General features: G+C 28.3%; 1 protein-coding gene across 1 annotated transcript in view; it reads left to right on the forward strand.

Moving 5' to 3' along the window:
• Window positions 1-287: 287 nt before the first annotated feature.
• LOC117176826 (basement membrane-specific heparan sulfate proteoglycan core protein-like) overlaps window positions 288-19115 on the forward strand; it is a 642506-nt gene continuing 623678 nt past the window's right edge. The window contains exon 1 of the mRNA XM_033367162.1: window positions 288-721. Coding sequence (XP_033223053.1) covers window positions 647-721 — 75 coding nt within the window. The 5' untranslated portion in view covers window positions 288-646. The remainder of the gene's footprint in view (window positions 722-19115) is intronic.

The following is a 19115-nucleotide window of genomic DNA, read 5'->3' on the forward strand; positions in this document are numbered from 1 at the left end:
TCAGAAGAAAGATGAAGTGCGGGGGAGAAGCAAAGTAGAATGAGAGAAAGAGTGAGAGAGTGAGTGAAAGAGAGAGGGAGAGAGAGAGAATAGGTGAGATTATGCATCGTTGCAGTGGTGGGAGTCTGAGGGATCCAGACAGAGATAGACATCATCAGTCCGCGGAGGGCGGATGAGGATCGCTAGAGGGGGGAAGGGTGGTCCAGAGAGAGGGAAAAGCACCGTGCTTTTGAAAAAGTTTTATCTTGCCGGCGCGCACGGCCTCTCAGACGCTACCGAACGCCGGTACGGTGTGTGTGCTGTCTTCGCGATCGGGTCCGGTTCTGGTTCTGGTTGGCGTTCGCCGTCTAGTTTTACACCAGACAGTCCGGTACAACGGGTACAAAACTCGCGGACTTGGTCTCGAAGAATCTGAGATCGCGAGTGCGGATTGGTTTTGTCGTTACGTGTTCAGGTTGGAAGATCGCGATCGATGATGTCCCGAGGGTGTCGCTCTTGAGGACTTATTATTCTTAGTAAAATTCAGTTTTGTCAGTTGATTTTTGTTAAGTTAGAGGTAGAAAATAAAGACGAAAATAGGAAGGAGTGTGAGGGTTGAAGAGGGTGAGAATTTCGAAGAAGTGCATTCTTCGGTCTCGTCCTCAGAATGAGGGGGAGTCTGTTATCGTGGAGTGGTTTCCTACTGCTGATCGCTGGAGTTATTCTTGTCGCTGGTTTGGAGGTTCGTTTAAAAAATAAATGCTTTTAGGTTTATTTTCTGATTTATATTTATATTATTTTTTTAACGCAGACAGAGAAACACAAAGATGAATTTTATCTGCAAGCGGGTTTACGTCATCGATTGCTTATGTAGTTTGCCATTTCTCAAATTTTAAATATATGAATCCACAGTTAACAAAAAAAGTAAATATTGGTATTAATAGCATAGTTTGTTGGACAGTTGTATAACCAAAGTTTTTTTTATATTTGTAATGTATTCCAGAGTGTTTACTTGATCGGGAATTTTTTTCACCGGGGAGAAACTAGAAAATGAAAAGCAATTTAATTCAGTTGGCACAGGGAATGTCTGAAAAAACAATAATTCTCACTTGGAATAGTGAATTTTCCAAAAGAAGTACAATTCAGATTTAGAACAGAGAAATTTTCTAAAAGGATTATAAATATAATTTGGGACAGGCGATTCCAGTAAACAATTATAATTTCGATTTCGGAATGAGGCATATTTTAAAAGATTCATAATTCTGAAGCGGTTCAGGGCATAAATAAAAGAAATAAAAAAAATCACGTGAGGAATTATACTTATCCTGACTTGGAATAGGAGATTTCAGTAAAGAATTATTATTTTCGATTTTTCGACGGGGAATCTTCTAAGCGATTTATAATCCTGAATTTGGGCAAGGAATAAATAAAAGTAATAAAAAAGATGACTTAAAGTATAAAAATTATCTGGAATTTTTATTTTGGGAAAGGAAATTTCAATAAAGAATTATAATTTTGAGTTTGGGACAGGGAATCTTCTGGAAGGTTTAAAATTATAAATTGGAACAAGGAATAAATAGAAGAAAAGTTTCAAAAAATCACGTAAAGAATTACATCTATCTTGACTTAGAACAAGGAAATTTTGAAAAAAAAAATAATTATAGGTTAATTGCGACATAAAATTTCAGTAAAATAATGTAATTTTGAGGTTTTGACTGGAAATTTTGCTGAAGAATTTTAATTTTGGGTTTAAGACAGGGAATTCCCGTGAAGAATTATAACTTTTACACTGGGACATGAAATTTTAGTAGAGAATTATAATTTTGAGTTTGGGACAGGAAATTTCAGTAAAGAAATATGATCTTTATTTTAGGACAGAGAATCATTCAAAAGATTTGTAATTCTGCTTCGGGACCAAAAAAATAAATTAAACCAAAAAATTGTAAACTTGGAACAGTGAATTTTCCAAAGGAATTATATTTTTTACTTTGGGATAGAGAATTTGAGTTAAAATTTTAAGTTACGACATAGAGTTTCAGTAAACAAATATAATTTTGAGTTTAGTGCAGCGAATTTCCTTAAAAAAATATCATTCTTACTTTGGGCCAGGGAATTTGAGTAAAGAATAATAATTTTGAGTTTGTGACAGGAAATTACAGTAAAAAATATATAATCTTGATTTTGGGACAGGGAATCATTGAAACGATTTGTAATTCTGTTTTGGTACAAAAAAAAGAAATTAAACAAAAAAAAAATGTAAACTTGGAACAGTGAATTTTCCAAAAGAATTATAATTTGTACTTTGGGATAGAGCATATGAGTAAAGAATTATAATTTTGAGTTTGGGGCCGGGAATTTCAGTAAAGAAATATAATTTAGATTGTTACTTATACAGAAAACCCCAAAGATCATTTTTATCTGCATGTGTTTTCACATCTTATCTATCCGCTGTTTTTCTTTATTAGATACTTTTATTGATAAAAACGTTTTTTGTTTAGGGTTTTATCACCATTCTTTTATAAGATATACCAATTTATAAAAATGATATACAGTATATTTTAAACAAATAAGGATTTATATTTTCCAAACTCTTAATTTAGATAAGAGATAGAATTTCCAAAAATTGCTATAGAAATATTTTATTTTTAATAAATTATAGGATAAGTTTTGTAGTTTTAAAAGTATGTGTCTAAACAAATTACAACGTTATATTGGCAATATTTAAGGCTCATTTCAAAAGAATGTTATTTACTAATCATTACAATTTGAAATTGTCGAAATTATATCAAGATTAGTTTGAAAACTTTCCGCTTTTAAACTTAAAATTTGCAGGTTATTAAAAAAATGGTAAAACTTTGAATGTATTCGATTTGAAATAAATTTTATTCTTAATTTCTTACTTTAATGTTTAAAATCTTTACTCTTGGACAGATAAAAACACAAATTGAATATTTGTAAGTTTTCAAGTTAAAAATTTGATGTACTATTTTAAAAATGGTTTATTTTTTCATTTAAAGTTGCTCAATAAAAAATTGTAGAGGCTATAAAGTAAGACAATTTTATGTTTAATTTAAGTTTTCGAAATATTTAAATTTTTTAAATGGAGGAATTTTTACCATACATTTTTTTATTTGATGAAATACAATTTTCTATACCAAATTGTCTTATTTCTAGTTACGATTCCTAATTATTAATTCAGACTTTTTTCGAAGATAGTTTACATTAGAATATCTTGATTTGAAATTCCTAAATGCGAACGCTGAAATAGTTAAAATTACAAAAAATAAGTAAAATAGAAGAATATTTATTCCTTAAGATATCTAATTAAAATTATTTAAATTTCATTACATAAATTTCGGTTTATGAAATTCTAATTTTACTAGCTACATGATATTTTTTAGATTCTTAGGTTATTCGATAAAATAATATCAGGCAAATGTTTTTCAAATTACGTATAAACACTGAAACTTATTAGATCTAAAATAGTATTTCATGACGTCGGTATCAGCACAGTTACATATTAATTAATTTAAATTAAAAAAGATTTTCTCATTCTGGAATCTTAAAAATGCAAAAATGCGTTTTTTCAAAAATGATGTTTTCGATGTGAAGCAGTGGTTTACCAAGAACTAATCTCACGAGATATGTACTACATATTATCAGCTATTTCTAAATATAAATAGAAAACTATAAAAATGTATGAAAATGGGGATTTTGAGAAAATTCACTTTCAAGAATTTTAGGATAACAGCCGTAATTTTGTAATTTTGCAGATTATTTTTTGTGTGATAAATTGAAAGAGCGAAAATCCCTTAGTCGAAAAAAATCTTAATTACCTATTCTTGTTCGGAAAATACAGCATTAAAAAAAGCTTTCTGTTAATTCTTTAGAATTTGCAATTAATCTTCAAATGATTGTAACAAACCCAGAAAAAAATATTCAGATTCACTGTGAAATACAGATTTTTCATTTGAATGTTTCAAAACTGGTCAACCATTAATTTCATTATATTTTATTTTTATCTTTGACTTGTTTCACTTCACATATATATTGATTCAGTCCAGGTAAAGTAATATTTTTAACAACCAATCGTAAGATGAAATAATAGATTAAAAATTGCGATGCATCTATTAATAAAAGTACAATTCTTATCTGCATCTATGTGAGACTTTTTTCTTAAAATCATATTTTTAATCTAAATTTAATTTGTTATTTCCGTAAAGAAGTCACAATCGGTACTTTGTAAGAATAACGAATGTAATATCTTCATATTATCTAGGCGGGTTATCATTATTTAATCGTACGATCATATGAAGCTTATCTGATCGATCGAGAACTTAAAATGCTGGTTTGAATCGATGAAGTGGTGGTCTCTTATTTTACAAAAATGTTGCAAGTGAATCATTTTCTATAGTCTAGTTGATGATTTCGTTAATAATTATAACTTTACAATCATATGATTCATTGGCAATAAATGCCATAATTTTTTTAAATAAAAAATTTGTTATGAGGGGTCATCCAAATATTATATTGGACAAATCTCCGGAATTTTAGATACTTCTAAAAAGGATTAGAGTTAAAATTTAAGATGAAACAAAGCTAAATATCAGTCAGTGGCCGTTTCAAAATTTACCTCTTTTTTTTACTTAATTGCGAAAAAAAGTAACCATCGTTACTTTTTTAGTTATTTTTGAATTTTAGAATTATATATATTTTAATTCACTTTCTATTAAAATTAAAAGATCACTTTGGTCACTTTTTTCTATAAGACAAAAACAGAAAACCCAAGAATTTCAGACTTTTATTGCATTCTCATCAGAGAAGGTATTAGATTTGTGTAAAATTTGACCCTCCCCCGTCCCAGTTTTTGTCAAAAATTCACGTTTTAAGACCATTTAAATACGAAAAACAGGTTTTTACGAGTGGGTCTGTCTTTTTATGTTTGTCTAAGAGCACGATAACTTTTGAACAAAATAATCTATTAGACTGGCCTTTGATACACTCTTTTAGTGTCCTAAGCTGAAGGTCAAGTTCGTTAGCCAGCCATTTTGGATAAAAATTCAAAAAGTGGGCACATTTTGAATATTTTTGAGACCATTTTTTTAAAAATTCAAAAATTCTCTGTACCATTATTCATAGAATTCAAAAAATTTAACAATTCACCCTGATGACTTTTTTTGAAAAATCAAAAATTACTATAGTTATAGCATTTTCAAAATTCAGAAAAACAAAATAAATGAACAATTTAAGCCAAACAACGCATGATACGAAAAAAATTCTAGAAAAGAAAAACGTTGGTTTTTGAAAGCCCTACAAGATTATGATAACAACTTTTTCAATTGGGTCAAAAAGTTGAAAATTCAAAATTTGATCGTACAAAAAATTTTTGAAACCACATTTTTTCAAGATGTAAAAATTCTATGCACGGTTGTTCATAGTACTTCAAAACTTAAACAATTTATCCTTCTTAATTTTTTTTATAAAAAGAAAATTATCAGAATTAGAGCATTTTCAAAATAAAAAAAACAAACTAAAATGAACATTTTAAGCCAAACATCACATGATATGAAAAAAAAGTCAGGAGAAGAAAAACTTTGCTTTTTAAAAGCCCTACAAGATTATGATGACAACTTTTTTAATTTGGTCGAGAAGTTGAAAATTCCAAATTTGATAGTACCAAAAACAATGAAAAATACAAAAATTCCATTTTTTGGTCAAACTATGCAAGATACGAAAAAAATGAGAAAGCTCAAATTGCGCAAGCTGGAAAGAACTACAAAATAAAAAAATAAAATTCCAAATAAAAATATTAAATTTGTTTGTAAAAACGACAAAAGGTATGAACTTAAATTACTAGACAAAATTTGTTCGCCTAAAAATATCTATAAATTCATTATTAATTATTTTTCGATAGGACGATTAGATTTTCTTTTAATCGTAAAACATAAGATTAAAAATTAAAAAATTAACTTTTTAGAAAAAGCACAGAAAAGACAAAAGAGGACATAGGCTCCTTTATAGGGCCCTATATAGGTTCCTGTATTAGAACCTATGCAGATGCGCAGTAGTTTTTTTTAATCGTAAAAAACAACATTAAAAATAAAAAAATGATAAAAACAAGGAAATAAGCATTAGTATGATTCAATTTTTATGCATATTATTAATTGTAATGATATACATTTATTGAAATGATACATGTTATACAATTTGCTTTTTATTTTGCAACTTTTTAATAAGTAATCCCTGGCAGAGTTACATAAAAATGTATTATAATTGACATAAAAGTGTTGTGTATAATGTAGGAAAGTTGACAGGTTGGACAAAATCGAGAGCGAAGCACGAGATACGTGATGAGAATGTGTTTGTTAAAGCCAAAAGAACTTTAAGAAAAGATAGTTCGAAATCACAAAATTACAGTTGTCCGTCCGTTCACCTTTGATTTTAAAAGGTCTGTGCCCGAATGCGGAAGAAGACTAAGCGCGGAGTGCGATTTCTCTCAGTCGCGTGCCGTAGGTGCGCTCAAACTCTCGAGTTAAGCTTTTTGAACGAAAGAGAATTCACTATCTCAAAATTACAGTGGTGGATGTCTTAATTTTAAAATGTTTGCGCAAGAATGTGCGAAAATACAAAGACCGAGCGCGTAGCGTGAGGTAAATGCATAATCGAGCGCGAAGCGCGAGAATCAACAGTCGCGCGCCCTAGGCGCGCTCAAAGTTGTGAGCGAAGCAAGCAGCGCGCGTAGCGCAGGACAAGAATATGACCGCGTAGCGGGCAGATATTTTATTATTATTATTACACCATAGGGCCATTTCTTAATTCCTCTGAATTCTTGCAAATTCACCCTGAATTCCTTTGAATTCTTGCAAATTCACTGAATTCAAATATTCTTTTTTAACTTAAGTTTTTTTCTAAATTCACCATGAAGACTTTTAAATTCCATTCACTCACATTTATCTGAATTGAATGGAATTTTTTTCGGATTTAAAATTCGAAAATCAAATTTTACTGTATTCAATGGAATGTTTTCCATTCTTTCAAAACATTGAAATTATTTGGAACTCCCCCTGAATTCTTATTAATCTACATTTTTTTAATCACTGGAAGGGATTAATTTTTTTTTAAATTAACCCTGAAGTATTTTAAAATTCATCGTGAATTAGTATGCATTTTATCAAATTCTTTTCAATTTCCTTCGATTTATCTCAATTCATTACAAATTTAATTCATTCAATGGATTTAAAAAATATTTTTGAATTGTTTTTAATTCACTTGTATTTTTTTAGTTTTATCTTGAATTTCTATGAATTTTTATCAATTTTGTCTCATTTTCCTTAAATTTCGCGAAATTTACCAACGTTTTATTTAATATATTGTTCTTTTTTCATGTTTTTTTTCAATTCACATAAATTCTGCTGAAATTCGCCGTGAATTCTGTTTTTTTCTTTAGTTACATTATTTCAAATTTTTAGGCAATTCATCAAAGTCTCTTAAATTCCCTTGATTAATTTTTAATTCACTTGAATTCTCATTAATACATTCAATTCTACTCAATTAAATCGATTTTTAACAAAGAAAACTTTTTTTTAGTTCACCTTACATTCTTATTAATTATGTTTAATTGTATTGTCATCAGTGTAATATTTTGGTTCTTTTTCAGTTCATTTGATTATTTTTAATTTACCTAGAACTTTTTATGAATTTCGTCGATTTTTTCTCACTATTCTCTAGATTAATTTCAATTTTACTCAAATTAGCATAATATTTTGGATTTAAAAAAATGTTTTCAACTTATTTGAATTCATTTGGAATATACCATGGATTTTATTAATTTATTCTAAATTCTTAAAAAATTAAGTACTTTGTAATTCTCTTGATTTTTTAACCTCTAACTCAATTCTTCTGAATTCATTCAATTCTACTTACAATTAGTTGAATAGCTTCTTTTTTCGCTCTACTGGTCCATGCATCTAGTACTTTTGTTTTTTCGATTAACAGCGAAAAATTGCTAACATTTTTGTCCCAAGTAAGTGTGCACTATTTATTGTGAATGCATAATACGTCTTTTGTAATTGATAAACCAATAATTGTTTACAATAATATCTTGTCTTAACCACTTTTGAGTACTTTTTTAGTACTTTCGTGACAAAAAGTGATTGTAATTGATTGGAAATGTAATATATTCTTTATCAATAAACAAATAATTTTTATGAATAATTTTTTATAACAATATCTTATCTTAACCACTTTTGAGTACTTTTTTTAGTTCTTTTGTGGGAAAAAAGTGATTGTACTTGATTGAAAAAGTGTAATATGTTCTTTTAATTGATGAAAAAATAGTTTTATAATAATTTTTTGAGTATTTATTTGTATTCAAAGTAATAAATTGAATTATTTATTTATGTTTTAAATGATTAAATTACATTTTACGTGTAATATCTTTCAACTAATCAATTGCGCACTTGTTTTTTATATAAAAAATGGTCGCAGCATATATTATTTACAATTTACAGAAATCACTGCGAATTACAAGTGTCCCGGAGGTAAGTATGGAATTAAATGGAGAGAAAGTATTAGCAGATATTGCTACAAAAAATTATTCAAAAAATATTTTTATATCAATTAGAAATTATTACACTTTTCCAATTGATGACAATCACTTTTTGCCACAACAGTACTAAACGAAAGTACTCAAAAGTGGTTAAGATAAGATATTGTTATAAACAATTATTATTAAAAAAAATTTTTTTGACAAAAAATATAGATTACATTTTCAATCAATTACAGTCACTTTTTTTCCACAAAAGTACTACAAAAGTACTCGAAAGTGGTTAAAACAAGATACTGTTATAAACAATTATCATTAAAAATTATATCTTTATTGATAAAAAAAATATATTACATTTTCAATTAATTACAATCACTTTTTCGCCTCAAAAGTACTACAAAAGTACTCAAAAGTGGTTAAGACAAGATATTGTTAAAACACTTATCATTAAAAATATTTTCTTTATTGATAAAAAAATATATATTACATTTTCAATCAATTACAGTCACTTTTTCGCCACAAATGTACTCAAAAGTGGTTAAAACAAAATACTGCTATAAACAATTATTATTAAAAATTATATCTTTATTGATAAAAATATATATATTACATTTCCAATCAATTACAATTACTTTTTTGCCACAAAAGTACTCAAAAGTAGTTAAGACAATATATCGTTAAAACACTTACCATTAAAAATGTTTTCTTTATTGATAAAAAAAATATATATTACATTTTCAATCAATTACAATCACTTTTTTGCCACAAAAGTACTACAAAAGTATTTAAAAGTGGAGGTCCGTTAAGCTGGCAGGACCACATTGCAAAAATGAACTGAAAACCTATAGGAAATTGAGGGCTCATATAGGGCTAATTTAATGCCCCATTGCCAAATTTAATGCTCTTTATTTAAACAAAAAAAAAAAAACGGTGGTCATGCTAGCTTAACGTTAAGTTAGCAGAACCACACATTGTAAAAAACTAATTTTTCAAAATTTCTTTGCTCTATAATTTAGGGCTCATTTAGGGCTCACTTAATGCCCTATTGTCAAACTTAATGCTCCTCAATTTTTCGAAAAAACCTGTGGCCATGCTAGCTTAACGTTAATCTAGCAGGTCCACACAGAGAAAATAACTACTTAGGTATTATTTCTTTCCACAATAATTTAGGGCTCTGGCAATATGATAAAGAAAAATTAAAAAAAAATTTTTAAACAATTTTTGTTTAAACAAATCTACTAAAAATGAATTAAACCAGTTTCTTCTTCTACCCTATGTTAAGGCTCACTTAGGGTTCCATGCATATGATATTTGAATTGAACAAAAAATTGTTTAAACAAATTTACCACAAAAAAATTTCTTTTCGTTTCTCTTGCATAATTTCAGGCTCATTTAAGGCTCCTGAAATATCATCAACTGAAATTCTTGGAATATTTTCTTTGCCCTTTTTTTTGTTATAGTGTTCTGTCACCTTAACGTTATAAAAAATACGTAAATAAAACCATAAAACCCATTTTTACTCTTCGCATAATTTAGGGATTCTTTAGGACTAATTTGGGCCGGTATTTTCAAATTTTGGGTTCTAGTATTTTTTGTAAAAATAGATAAAAAATTGTTTAAAAATTCTTTTAAATGTTTAATTATCATATTCTCAGAGCCCTAAATGAGCTCTAAATTATTCTATGAGGTGAATTTTCTGTAAAATCATTTTTATTACGTTTTACAGCAATCTTGAACTAACTTATTGTTAAGCTATTGCAAAGACTATTTTTTACAAAAAATATAAAATTTGGGACCACTGGTCCAAATTAGTCCTAAATGAGCCCTAAATTATGCGCGGAGTAAAAATGGGTTTTATGATTTTCTCCATGTATTTTTTATAACGTTAAGGTGGCACAACACCATATATAACAAAAAAAGGGGGAAATGAAATATCGCGCGACCTTCGGTTAATGATACAACAGGAGCCTTAAATGAGCTTGAAATTATGTAAGAGAAACGAAAAGAAAATATTTGTTTTGTAAATTTTTTAAACAAAATATGTTTAAACCTTTTTTTTAAGTTTAATAATCATATTCCTAGAGCACTAAATGAGCCCTAAATTATTCTATGCCGTGAGTTTTCTGTAAAATCATTTTTTATTACATTTTACAGCAATCTTGAACCAACGTATTGTTAAGCTATTGCAAACACTATTTTTTACGAAAAATGCTAGAGCCCAAAATTTAGAACCGATTTTAACACCAGTTTATGATCTCCTCAGAGTGATATAATTTTGATTCACAACATTTTTTCATAGAGTGCCTATTTTTCGAGATATTTGAAAGTTTCAAGTTAAAAAAATCACCCTTTACAACAAAAAAAGGGCAAGGAAAACATAACAAGACTTTCAGTTGATAATATTTCAGGAGCCTTAAATGAGCCTGAAATTATGCAAGAGAACAATTTTTTTTTTAATTTTTCAATATCATATTGCCAGAGCCCTAAATGAGTCCTAAATTATTGTGGAAAGAAATAATGCCTAATTCGTTTTTTTCTTTGTGTGGTCCTGCTAGGTTAACGTTAAGCTAGCATGGCCACAGGTTTTTTCGAAAAAATTTGAAAAATTAGTTTTTTACTATGTGTCGTTCTGCTATCTTATCGTTAAGCTAGCATGACAACCGTTTTTTTGTTTAATAAAGAGCATTAAATTTGGCAATGGGCATAAAATTTGCCCTATATGAGCCCTAAATTCCCTATAGGTTTTCAGTCCATTTTTGCAATGTGGTCCTGCCAGCTTAAAGGACCTCAAAAGTGGTTAAGACAAAATATCGTTAAGGCACTTACCAGTAAAAATGTTTTCTTTATTGATAACAAAATATATATTACATTTTCAATCAATTACAATCACTTTTTTGCCACAAAAGTACTACAAAAGTACTCAGAAGTGGTTAGGACAAGATATTGCTATAAACAATTATTATTAAAAATTATTTATTTATTTATAAAAAATAAAGATCACATTTTCAATCAATTACAATAACTTTTTTTGCACAAAAATACTAAAAAAGTATTCAAATTTGTTTAAGACAAGCTATTGTTGTAAACAATTATTATTAAAAATTATTTCTTTATTGACGAAAAAATATATATATTACATTTTCAATCAATTACAATCACTTTTTTGCCACGAAAGTACTAAAAAAGTTCTAAAAAGTGGTTAGGGTAAGACATTGTTATAAAGATTTATTTGTTTATCAATGACAAACGACATATTATGCATTAACAATTAATTGTACATACTTGGGACAAAAATGTCGAAATATGGCCGCAGTTCTACTCTACGGTACACTCTGGTGTCTATGCAGGAAGAGTGCACTTTCCAAGGTTATCTCCTGACCTATTTGGGCTATGACACTTTCTTTGAACTTACGCTAAATTGAGTCTACTTTTATTTATTGTCTAAGAATTTTGTCGTGGGACTTGCAGGAAACGAGGTATTTTCAAAAAACAAAACTTTCCCGTTTTTGGTCAAAAATGTAAAAAAAATGGAATTTTTGAAACTTTGCAATTCCCAAACTAATAGGGCTAAAAGACTTTTCTTTTTTCAGATGAACGTAGATTTTTGTATACTGTATTGCATCCTCTCCAATCATCAACGAAAACTAAACCTCACCAGATTTATTTTGAAAAAACTAAACTCCACTTTGTTCCCTATGAAAACAGGCAAAAATTGTCAAATTTGAGGGGTCATAATTTATGACCTATTAGAGCTAGGGCATTGTTTTTTTATTGGAATCACAGAAAAATTAGTCTAGTTTCACTCATCTGTGGAACACTTTCGCGTCAAGTAATTAGGTAAAAAGGTCCACAGTGGTTTTTGAAACTTAGCAATTTTTCGCTGAAAATCGAAAAAATGGGGACTTTTCAATGTACCACAACTCGGAACCTATTAAAGGCAGCGGATTATTTGTTTCACTAAAATTTTCTCATAATTTTGTTCTCTTTCTTTCTTCTGTTGGACATTTTTCTCTAAAATACAATGGGAATCTTTCGTCTACGCAAACGTGATTTTTGGAAATGTTTTTAAAAAAAACCAGGTCCCCCCTCGTCTTCGTGGTAGTATTTTTAATATGTTAAATAGGTCACTTTAATGAAGCATAAAATATTTTGGGTCTTCTTCAATCAATTTGAAATGTTTTAAATTTATTTCGAATTTTTATGAATTCCTTTGAATTCTTCTAAGTTTCCTTAAACTTCTCTAAATTAACTAAAATTCTATTTTCTTCTTAATTTTGTGGAATTTTTCCTGAATATTTTGATTTTTTGTAACCCATTTGAATTCATAGGGAATTGAGTCTGGATTCTTAATAATTTATCCTGAATTCATTAAAAAATTTGAATTCCTTGTGCTTCTCTTGATTTTATTACCGCTCTCTGAATTCTTTTGACTGAACATGAATTCTTCCAAATTCATTCTATTCTAGTCCAAATTTTCGATCTCTGGTTTTTAATGGATTTTTACGTTTCGGCACTCACAGAATCCGAAAATCATATAATTTTATCGGTGTCTGCATGTCTGTATTTCTGTTTGTATGCCTGTATGTATGTATGGCTACCTGAATGTTGTAGTCATGCCAACCTTTGAGGGATTTGTCCAATCAAGTCAGGTCTTGATACAATTCTTAAGGTTCCCAAAATGAAGGTTAAGTTCGTTAATCAGACATTTCCAACCGAATTTAAAAAATTTAGAGCATTTTCAAAATTTGAAAAAATTTTATTTCTAGATTTTAGAAATTTTTGTCAAAGTTTCTTATAGAAGGGTAGAAGACTTGCAAATTAACATAATAAAATTTCCATTACGGTGATAATTATAAAAGTTATATACTTTTGAAAATTTTGAAAATGTTAAGAAAAAAAAAAAATAGTTTTCTTATAGATTAGGAAATTTAATTTGAATTCGTCACTTCATATCATATATATCTATAAACTATCTTAGTTAAATTTTTCAATATGCTATTCAACATTTTGAAAATTTTCAAAAAAAGGAAAAAAAAATTTAATGGGTTCAGAAATATCAATCCAAATTTCTACTAGATATAAACTTTATTTATTTCGAAAACATTATTCTGAAATTTCTTAATTATACAAAAGTTCCAAAAGTTGGATCATTTTCAAAAATATACAATTTTGTTTTTTAAGAGATTCATAAATTTAAAGCGTTGAAATTATCTTGATGAAGTTTTTTAATTGGACACCAGTTTTCGAGCGCGAGGCGCGCATTTCGTAATGAGAATGTAATCGTCAAAGCCCAATGAGGTTTTTTTAATTCATCTAGAATTCTTAGAAATTTCATCAAATTCTTTTCAAGTATCTTAAACTTTTATTGATTCATTCGCATTTTTCTCAAATCAGTGGAACATTTTAAATATTTTTCAATTTATTTAACTGTTTTAAGATTCACCTTGAATTTTTATTAATTTTTTGAGTTTTTTTGTTCAGTTCCCTTAAATTTCTTTAAATTCATTCAAATTTTATTTAATTTCTTGTTTTTTTTTTTAATTGACCCTGTAATTGTTAATATTCACCTGAAATTCATTCATTCGCCGAATTCTTCTGAATTCTTTTGAATCCGAAAGAAAATTAATGACAATATTAATGCAAATTAGTCACTTTCGTTACTTTTAGCTGCACTAATGAATCTTTCCAAACCTCTAACCGTCACAATTCAAAATGTGAAAATGAAAAAATAGTTGAAAAACCATAAAATATATTGATTGCCAGAACGAAGATTGGTAAACTATATCTGAAAAGTAACTAAAACAGTAACGATTTTTATAGTGAATGTTGATAAAAAATTTGTAACTTAAGTCGGGGCCCCTCACTTCTTTTGATTTCAACTTGCTCAAAAAATGTTTAAAATGTTTAGTAAAAACTTGGCCTCAATGGTTTGAGGACAAATGTTCAAAAAAAAAACAAAAAAACAATTTTTTTGATGCGAATGCAGTTCAATAATTAAATTTATGATGAAATAAGTCTGAACTTAATCAGTTTGGGCACGTGAAAGATACAGTACGAAAATTGGTAGAAAAAAAGTAAACTTTCGATGACAATTTTACCCGAAGCAAGCCGATCAACATGGCAACGACCTTCTTCCTTCACTCATATCTGTTTCATTGAGAGTCGATTTACTTCTGGAGTTAGTATTGTCATCGAAAGGTTACTTTTTTCTACCATTTTCATTGATTGTCATAAAAAAAATCGTAAAAATATATTTCGAAAGTAACTAAAGCAGTAACAATTTTTGTTTTATATATTTTTGGGGGACGGAAATTTCAAATATGGTTTTTCTTTATTAGATACTTTTATTGACACATCTTTTCATAGCCTTCACACGTGAATTCATCCTGAATTGTTTTTCAATTATTTTGTTGAAATCTTGTCTTCCGTTCGTTAAATTTATAACTATATATTTTGTTGTTAAAATTTATCTTTTTAGGTTGAAGATTCATAATTTTCGTTGAAATGTAAACTACTTAATTGTTTAAAATCTGATTTTTTTGCGAGGCGCCTTCCACGTGCAAAAACTGTTTAAATTCAGAAATATTCAAAATGATATTTCTTGCCTGAGATTTATTTTATCATAAATTTAATGATTGAACTGCACCCGCATCACAAAATGTTTTTAGGGATTTTTGCCCTCTAACTACTGAACAAACTCTTTTAAGATAAAAGTGATCATATCGTTGAATTCGAAAGACGTTAATCTTTCAGATCCTCGTTATTAAAAATTTCAACATTGTTGTTGAACGAGTTGCAATCAACATAAGTGAGGGGCTCCGAATTTTGGCCCGACTGTTTTAATTACCAATTCTATGCTTTTTGCACAAGTAACTTGGTTATCATTATCGTTACAAAAAAAAAAAACGAGTTACAATAACAAGGTAAAATTAAAGTCAATTATTAAAAAATCTATTTTTCTATTTTAAACTCTTACTTAAAAATCATGGTGAAATGAACGTCAATAAGGCCCGTCTTGACTGTTTTTGACCTCGGAATACCTTGACTTGAGTTCAGACGTACGAAAAAAACTATGCGCAGATTATTATTATTATTGTATGCAAAATCACAACAGTAATTGGTAATTTCACTAATTCACTGGTAAACCACCTGATGTTAATATAGCCAAGTTTTCCTACTTTATGGGGATGAAATCTGATAATATTATAAAATTGTTACTAACGCTTCATCGCATTACTGCATGCGGAGTCTGCACGCGAGTCTTTAATGACTTTATTAGCAGCTGTATGCAGTTGCAGTTTGCATGTATCTGCTTACGAGCATAAGTGACCGCGCATTCCCGATTTAATCGCAACGAGTTACGCCCTCGATTAACACGATCGATCAATTAAAGGTATCACTTAAATTGACTCTTACAACTTTTTGCTCTTCTTTTTCGCCAATCAGATCAAAAAATAAAACTAAAAAAGTGACACGTGTAGGTTGTACGAAGCAAGACCTCCAATTATGTGGAGAAATGGAATTATAGCCATTAAACTCATGAAACGGGAGTCTGGACTTCAATTTCGAAAATCCTTCCTGAAATTGATTAAGTGACTCGTAAATAAAAAATTAATAATAAATTTGTTCAGGTGTGCAATTAATAAAGACTTACTTAGGGACCGCGTTCATAAATTACGTCATTTTTTCGGAAATTTTGATCGATGTACTCCCCTTTTAAAGGTTTCGTACGTGTTACCCACCCACCTGTTTCACATCATTTTTGCCGAATAAATTTTTTTCGTGCATTTCTTTGGGGGTCATCAAAAATTTTTTAAGTTTCTCATGACTTATCAAAGTAGTTTTAAGTTTCAACCAAACAGTTGCATTTTATTACCAGAAAAGATTATATTTTTACCAAAAGAGATGAATTTTCAATTAAAAAAAAGAATGTTCAAAATGGGTATAATTTTCAACCAAATCAGATTTTATAGTCCATAAGGATAAACCAATTCATCTAAGATTCTAAGATGTAGATGTATAGTAGATGTAGAGGTATAGTTGTTATTTTCAAAAAATCGCAAAAATTTTCATCGAAATAGTTGAATTTTGAAACTAGAACAAACACATTTTTTGTCCAAAAAGGAATATTTAAATTTTTATTGAAAAAAAATTATCATTAGAAAAAAATTATTTTCCATAAAGAAGATATGTTTTCTACTATAGTTGGATTTTGTACCTAATTGTTAAATTTTCAATCCGAAAATACTGATGTTCTGCAAAGAAATTGAATTTTCGAAAAGAAAGATGTATTTTGAACCGAAAAAGTTGAATTATCAAATAGTTAAATTTTAAGTGAAAATTTTGTTTTCAACAATTAAGAAACGTAGTCTCAATACAGGAGTTTAATTTTCAAATAAAATTAATAACCTTCAACAACGGCTTTAAGAAAGTACTTCTACTTTTAATTAAGGAGTTCATTTTTCAACCTAAAAGGATGAGTGTTCAAAAATAAAATGTAACAGTTAATATTTAAACCAAAAAAGATATTAATTTTAAATCTTAAACAGTCGAATTGAACAAAAAAAGATGAATGGACAACAAAATACTTGAGTCCCCAAAGAAAACATATTAATTTTCGACCTGAAGGTTTCTTTTTTAATTAAAACAGAAAAACGATTTTCAACGAATTTTCAAAAAATGATATAAGTTTTCATTCATATAGTGGAACTTTCTAATTAGAAATATCCATAGTCAACCGAAAATGGAATAGTTAAATTTTCAGTCAGAATAATTGATTTTCATTTAAAAAAGAAATTACTTTTGCATCAAAAGTTGAATTTTCTACCAATTCGTTGGATTTTCTACTAAACTGTTAAATTTTCAAGCATGAAAGTTGATTTTAAACCCAAAACGTTGAATTTCCAAACAAACAGTTAAATTTTTAGTAAAAGAAATCTTTTTGGCCCCCAACCCTGCCCAAAAAGACGTATTTTTAACAAAGTGGTTTAACTTTCAACGAAAAATATGAATCTTTAACATAAAAAAGTATAATTTTCAAAACTAAAATATAATAGTTATAAATTTAACTAACATAAGACAAATTTTCAACAAAATACTTCAATCCGCAACTAAATCAGATTAACTATTAATGAAACAGTTGCATTTATAATCAAAAAATTAATTTTGTAGCAAAAAATACGAATTTTTAACAAAATATATACAATTTTTACCAGAAGGAATAAGTTTCTAAGTAAACATTAAAAAAAGACTTGAATTGTGAAAAAACTATTTTTGACCAATGAAATTGATCTTCACAAATTTTGAGAAAAGTATTTTTTATGTTATTTAAAAAAATTTTATACCGTTTCTTGCAACGTATTTGATTTTTCTTTCCCAATTTAAAATTCTCAACTTTTCTTGTTTTTCACTCAAAAATCCTTAAAATGGGGTTTGGACCCTTTCATTTTGTTTCTCCTCATATATTTACTAAAAAATAATTCCAAATTTGTCGAAAGCTTCGATTTTTTTGAGGAATTGCAAAAAATTCGTCTTAATTTTCAGGAAATTTCGCATATTCCGAAAAGATGATTCTCCAGTACTTAAAATTAATTAGGAGAAATTTTTTAAAAATTATAGCGCATAGTTTGTAAGCCTCAATTATTATTTAATGATTGTCGATTTTTGTATATCTCAAGGATTTACATTTTTAAATTTACTTGCTTTTAAATTTGAATTGTTAATTTATGAATTTAACTTCAGAGTTTATTTTTGTATGCAATGGTCTTATATGATAAGGATTCTTTACAAAATATCTCCTTTCATATTTTATTCGAGGTCGTGTCAATGTCTAGAGTTGGCGCGACCGGATGTTAAATGAAATCATTCATTAGTCATTTCATCTCATCTTCATCCTCGGAATACGTATACAGTACATAAATCGATAAATGATTGATTGAGATATTTTAATTTTTTTCACACGTGTTAATTTCTTTGAATTATTATTTTGACTCATTATAGATTTGCGTTGCCTACAAGCAGTCACAGGTAATTAAACCTTGTCTCATTTGCAATTTACTCTATTCTAAGATTTTTAAACAAAAAATTATTACATTAAAATATTTGTTAGCATATGTCCTGCACATTTTTTTTTGAAAAATGTAGTTAAGATAATGAATTCCTAGGAATTTTTTCAATTCTTTTGAAATCTTTCTCGAGTTTCCCATAAATGCACTTCAACTTCTCTGAAATTAATGGAATATTTTTGATATTTTTCAATTAATTTGAGTAATCTACACAGCAGCGCACCTGCCCATGCATCGCAACTTATTCAGCTATCTCTGGCGAAACATGGCCTAAACACAACTTCGATAGCTCCCATACAGTCCTGCCCACATCACAGAAAAAACTAAGAATAAAATTTGTTGCAGGAAAGTTTTTAGTGCGATAAAGTTTTGTTTAGCCAACTTCGCGACTTTCAAAAGACATGTGTTTGTCATTGAAAAACAAAAGAAAGTTCAACCGATATTTGTGTAAAGTTTATCCTGTCAAGTTAATTTTTTTTGCAGAGAATTTGTCGTCGGAAATCGATGTAAAGTTTATCTTCTGTTTT

This window comes from Belonocnema kinseyi, chromosome 7 (genome assembly GCF_010883055.1).
Source record: "Belonocnema kinseyi isolate 2016_QV_RU_SX_M_011 chromosome 7, B_treatae_v1, whole genome shotgun sequence".
Taxonomy (NCBI): Eukaryota; Metazoa; Arthropoda; class Insecta; order Hymenoptera; family Cynipidae; genus Belonocnema; species Belonocnema kinseyi.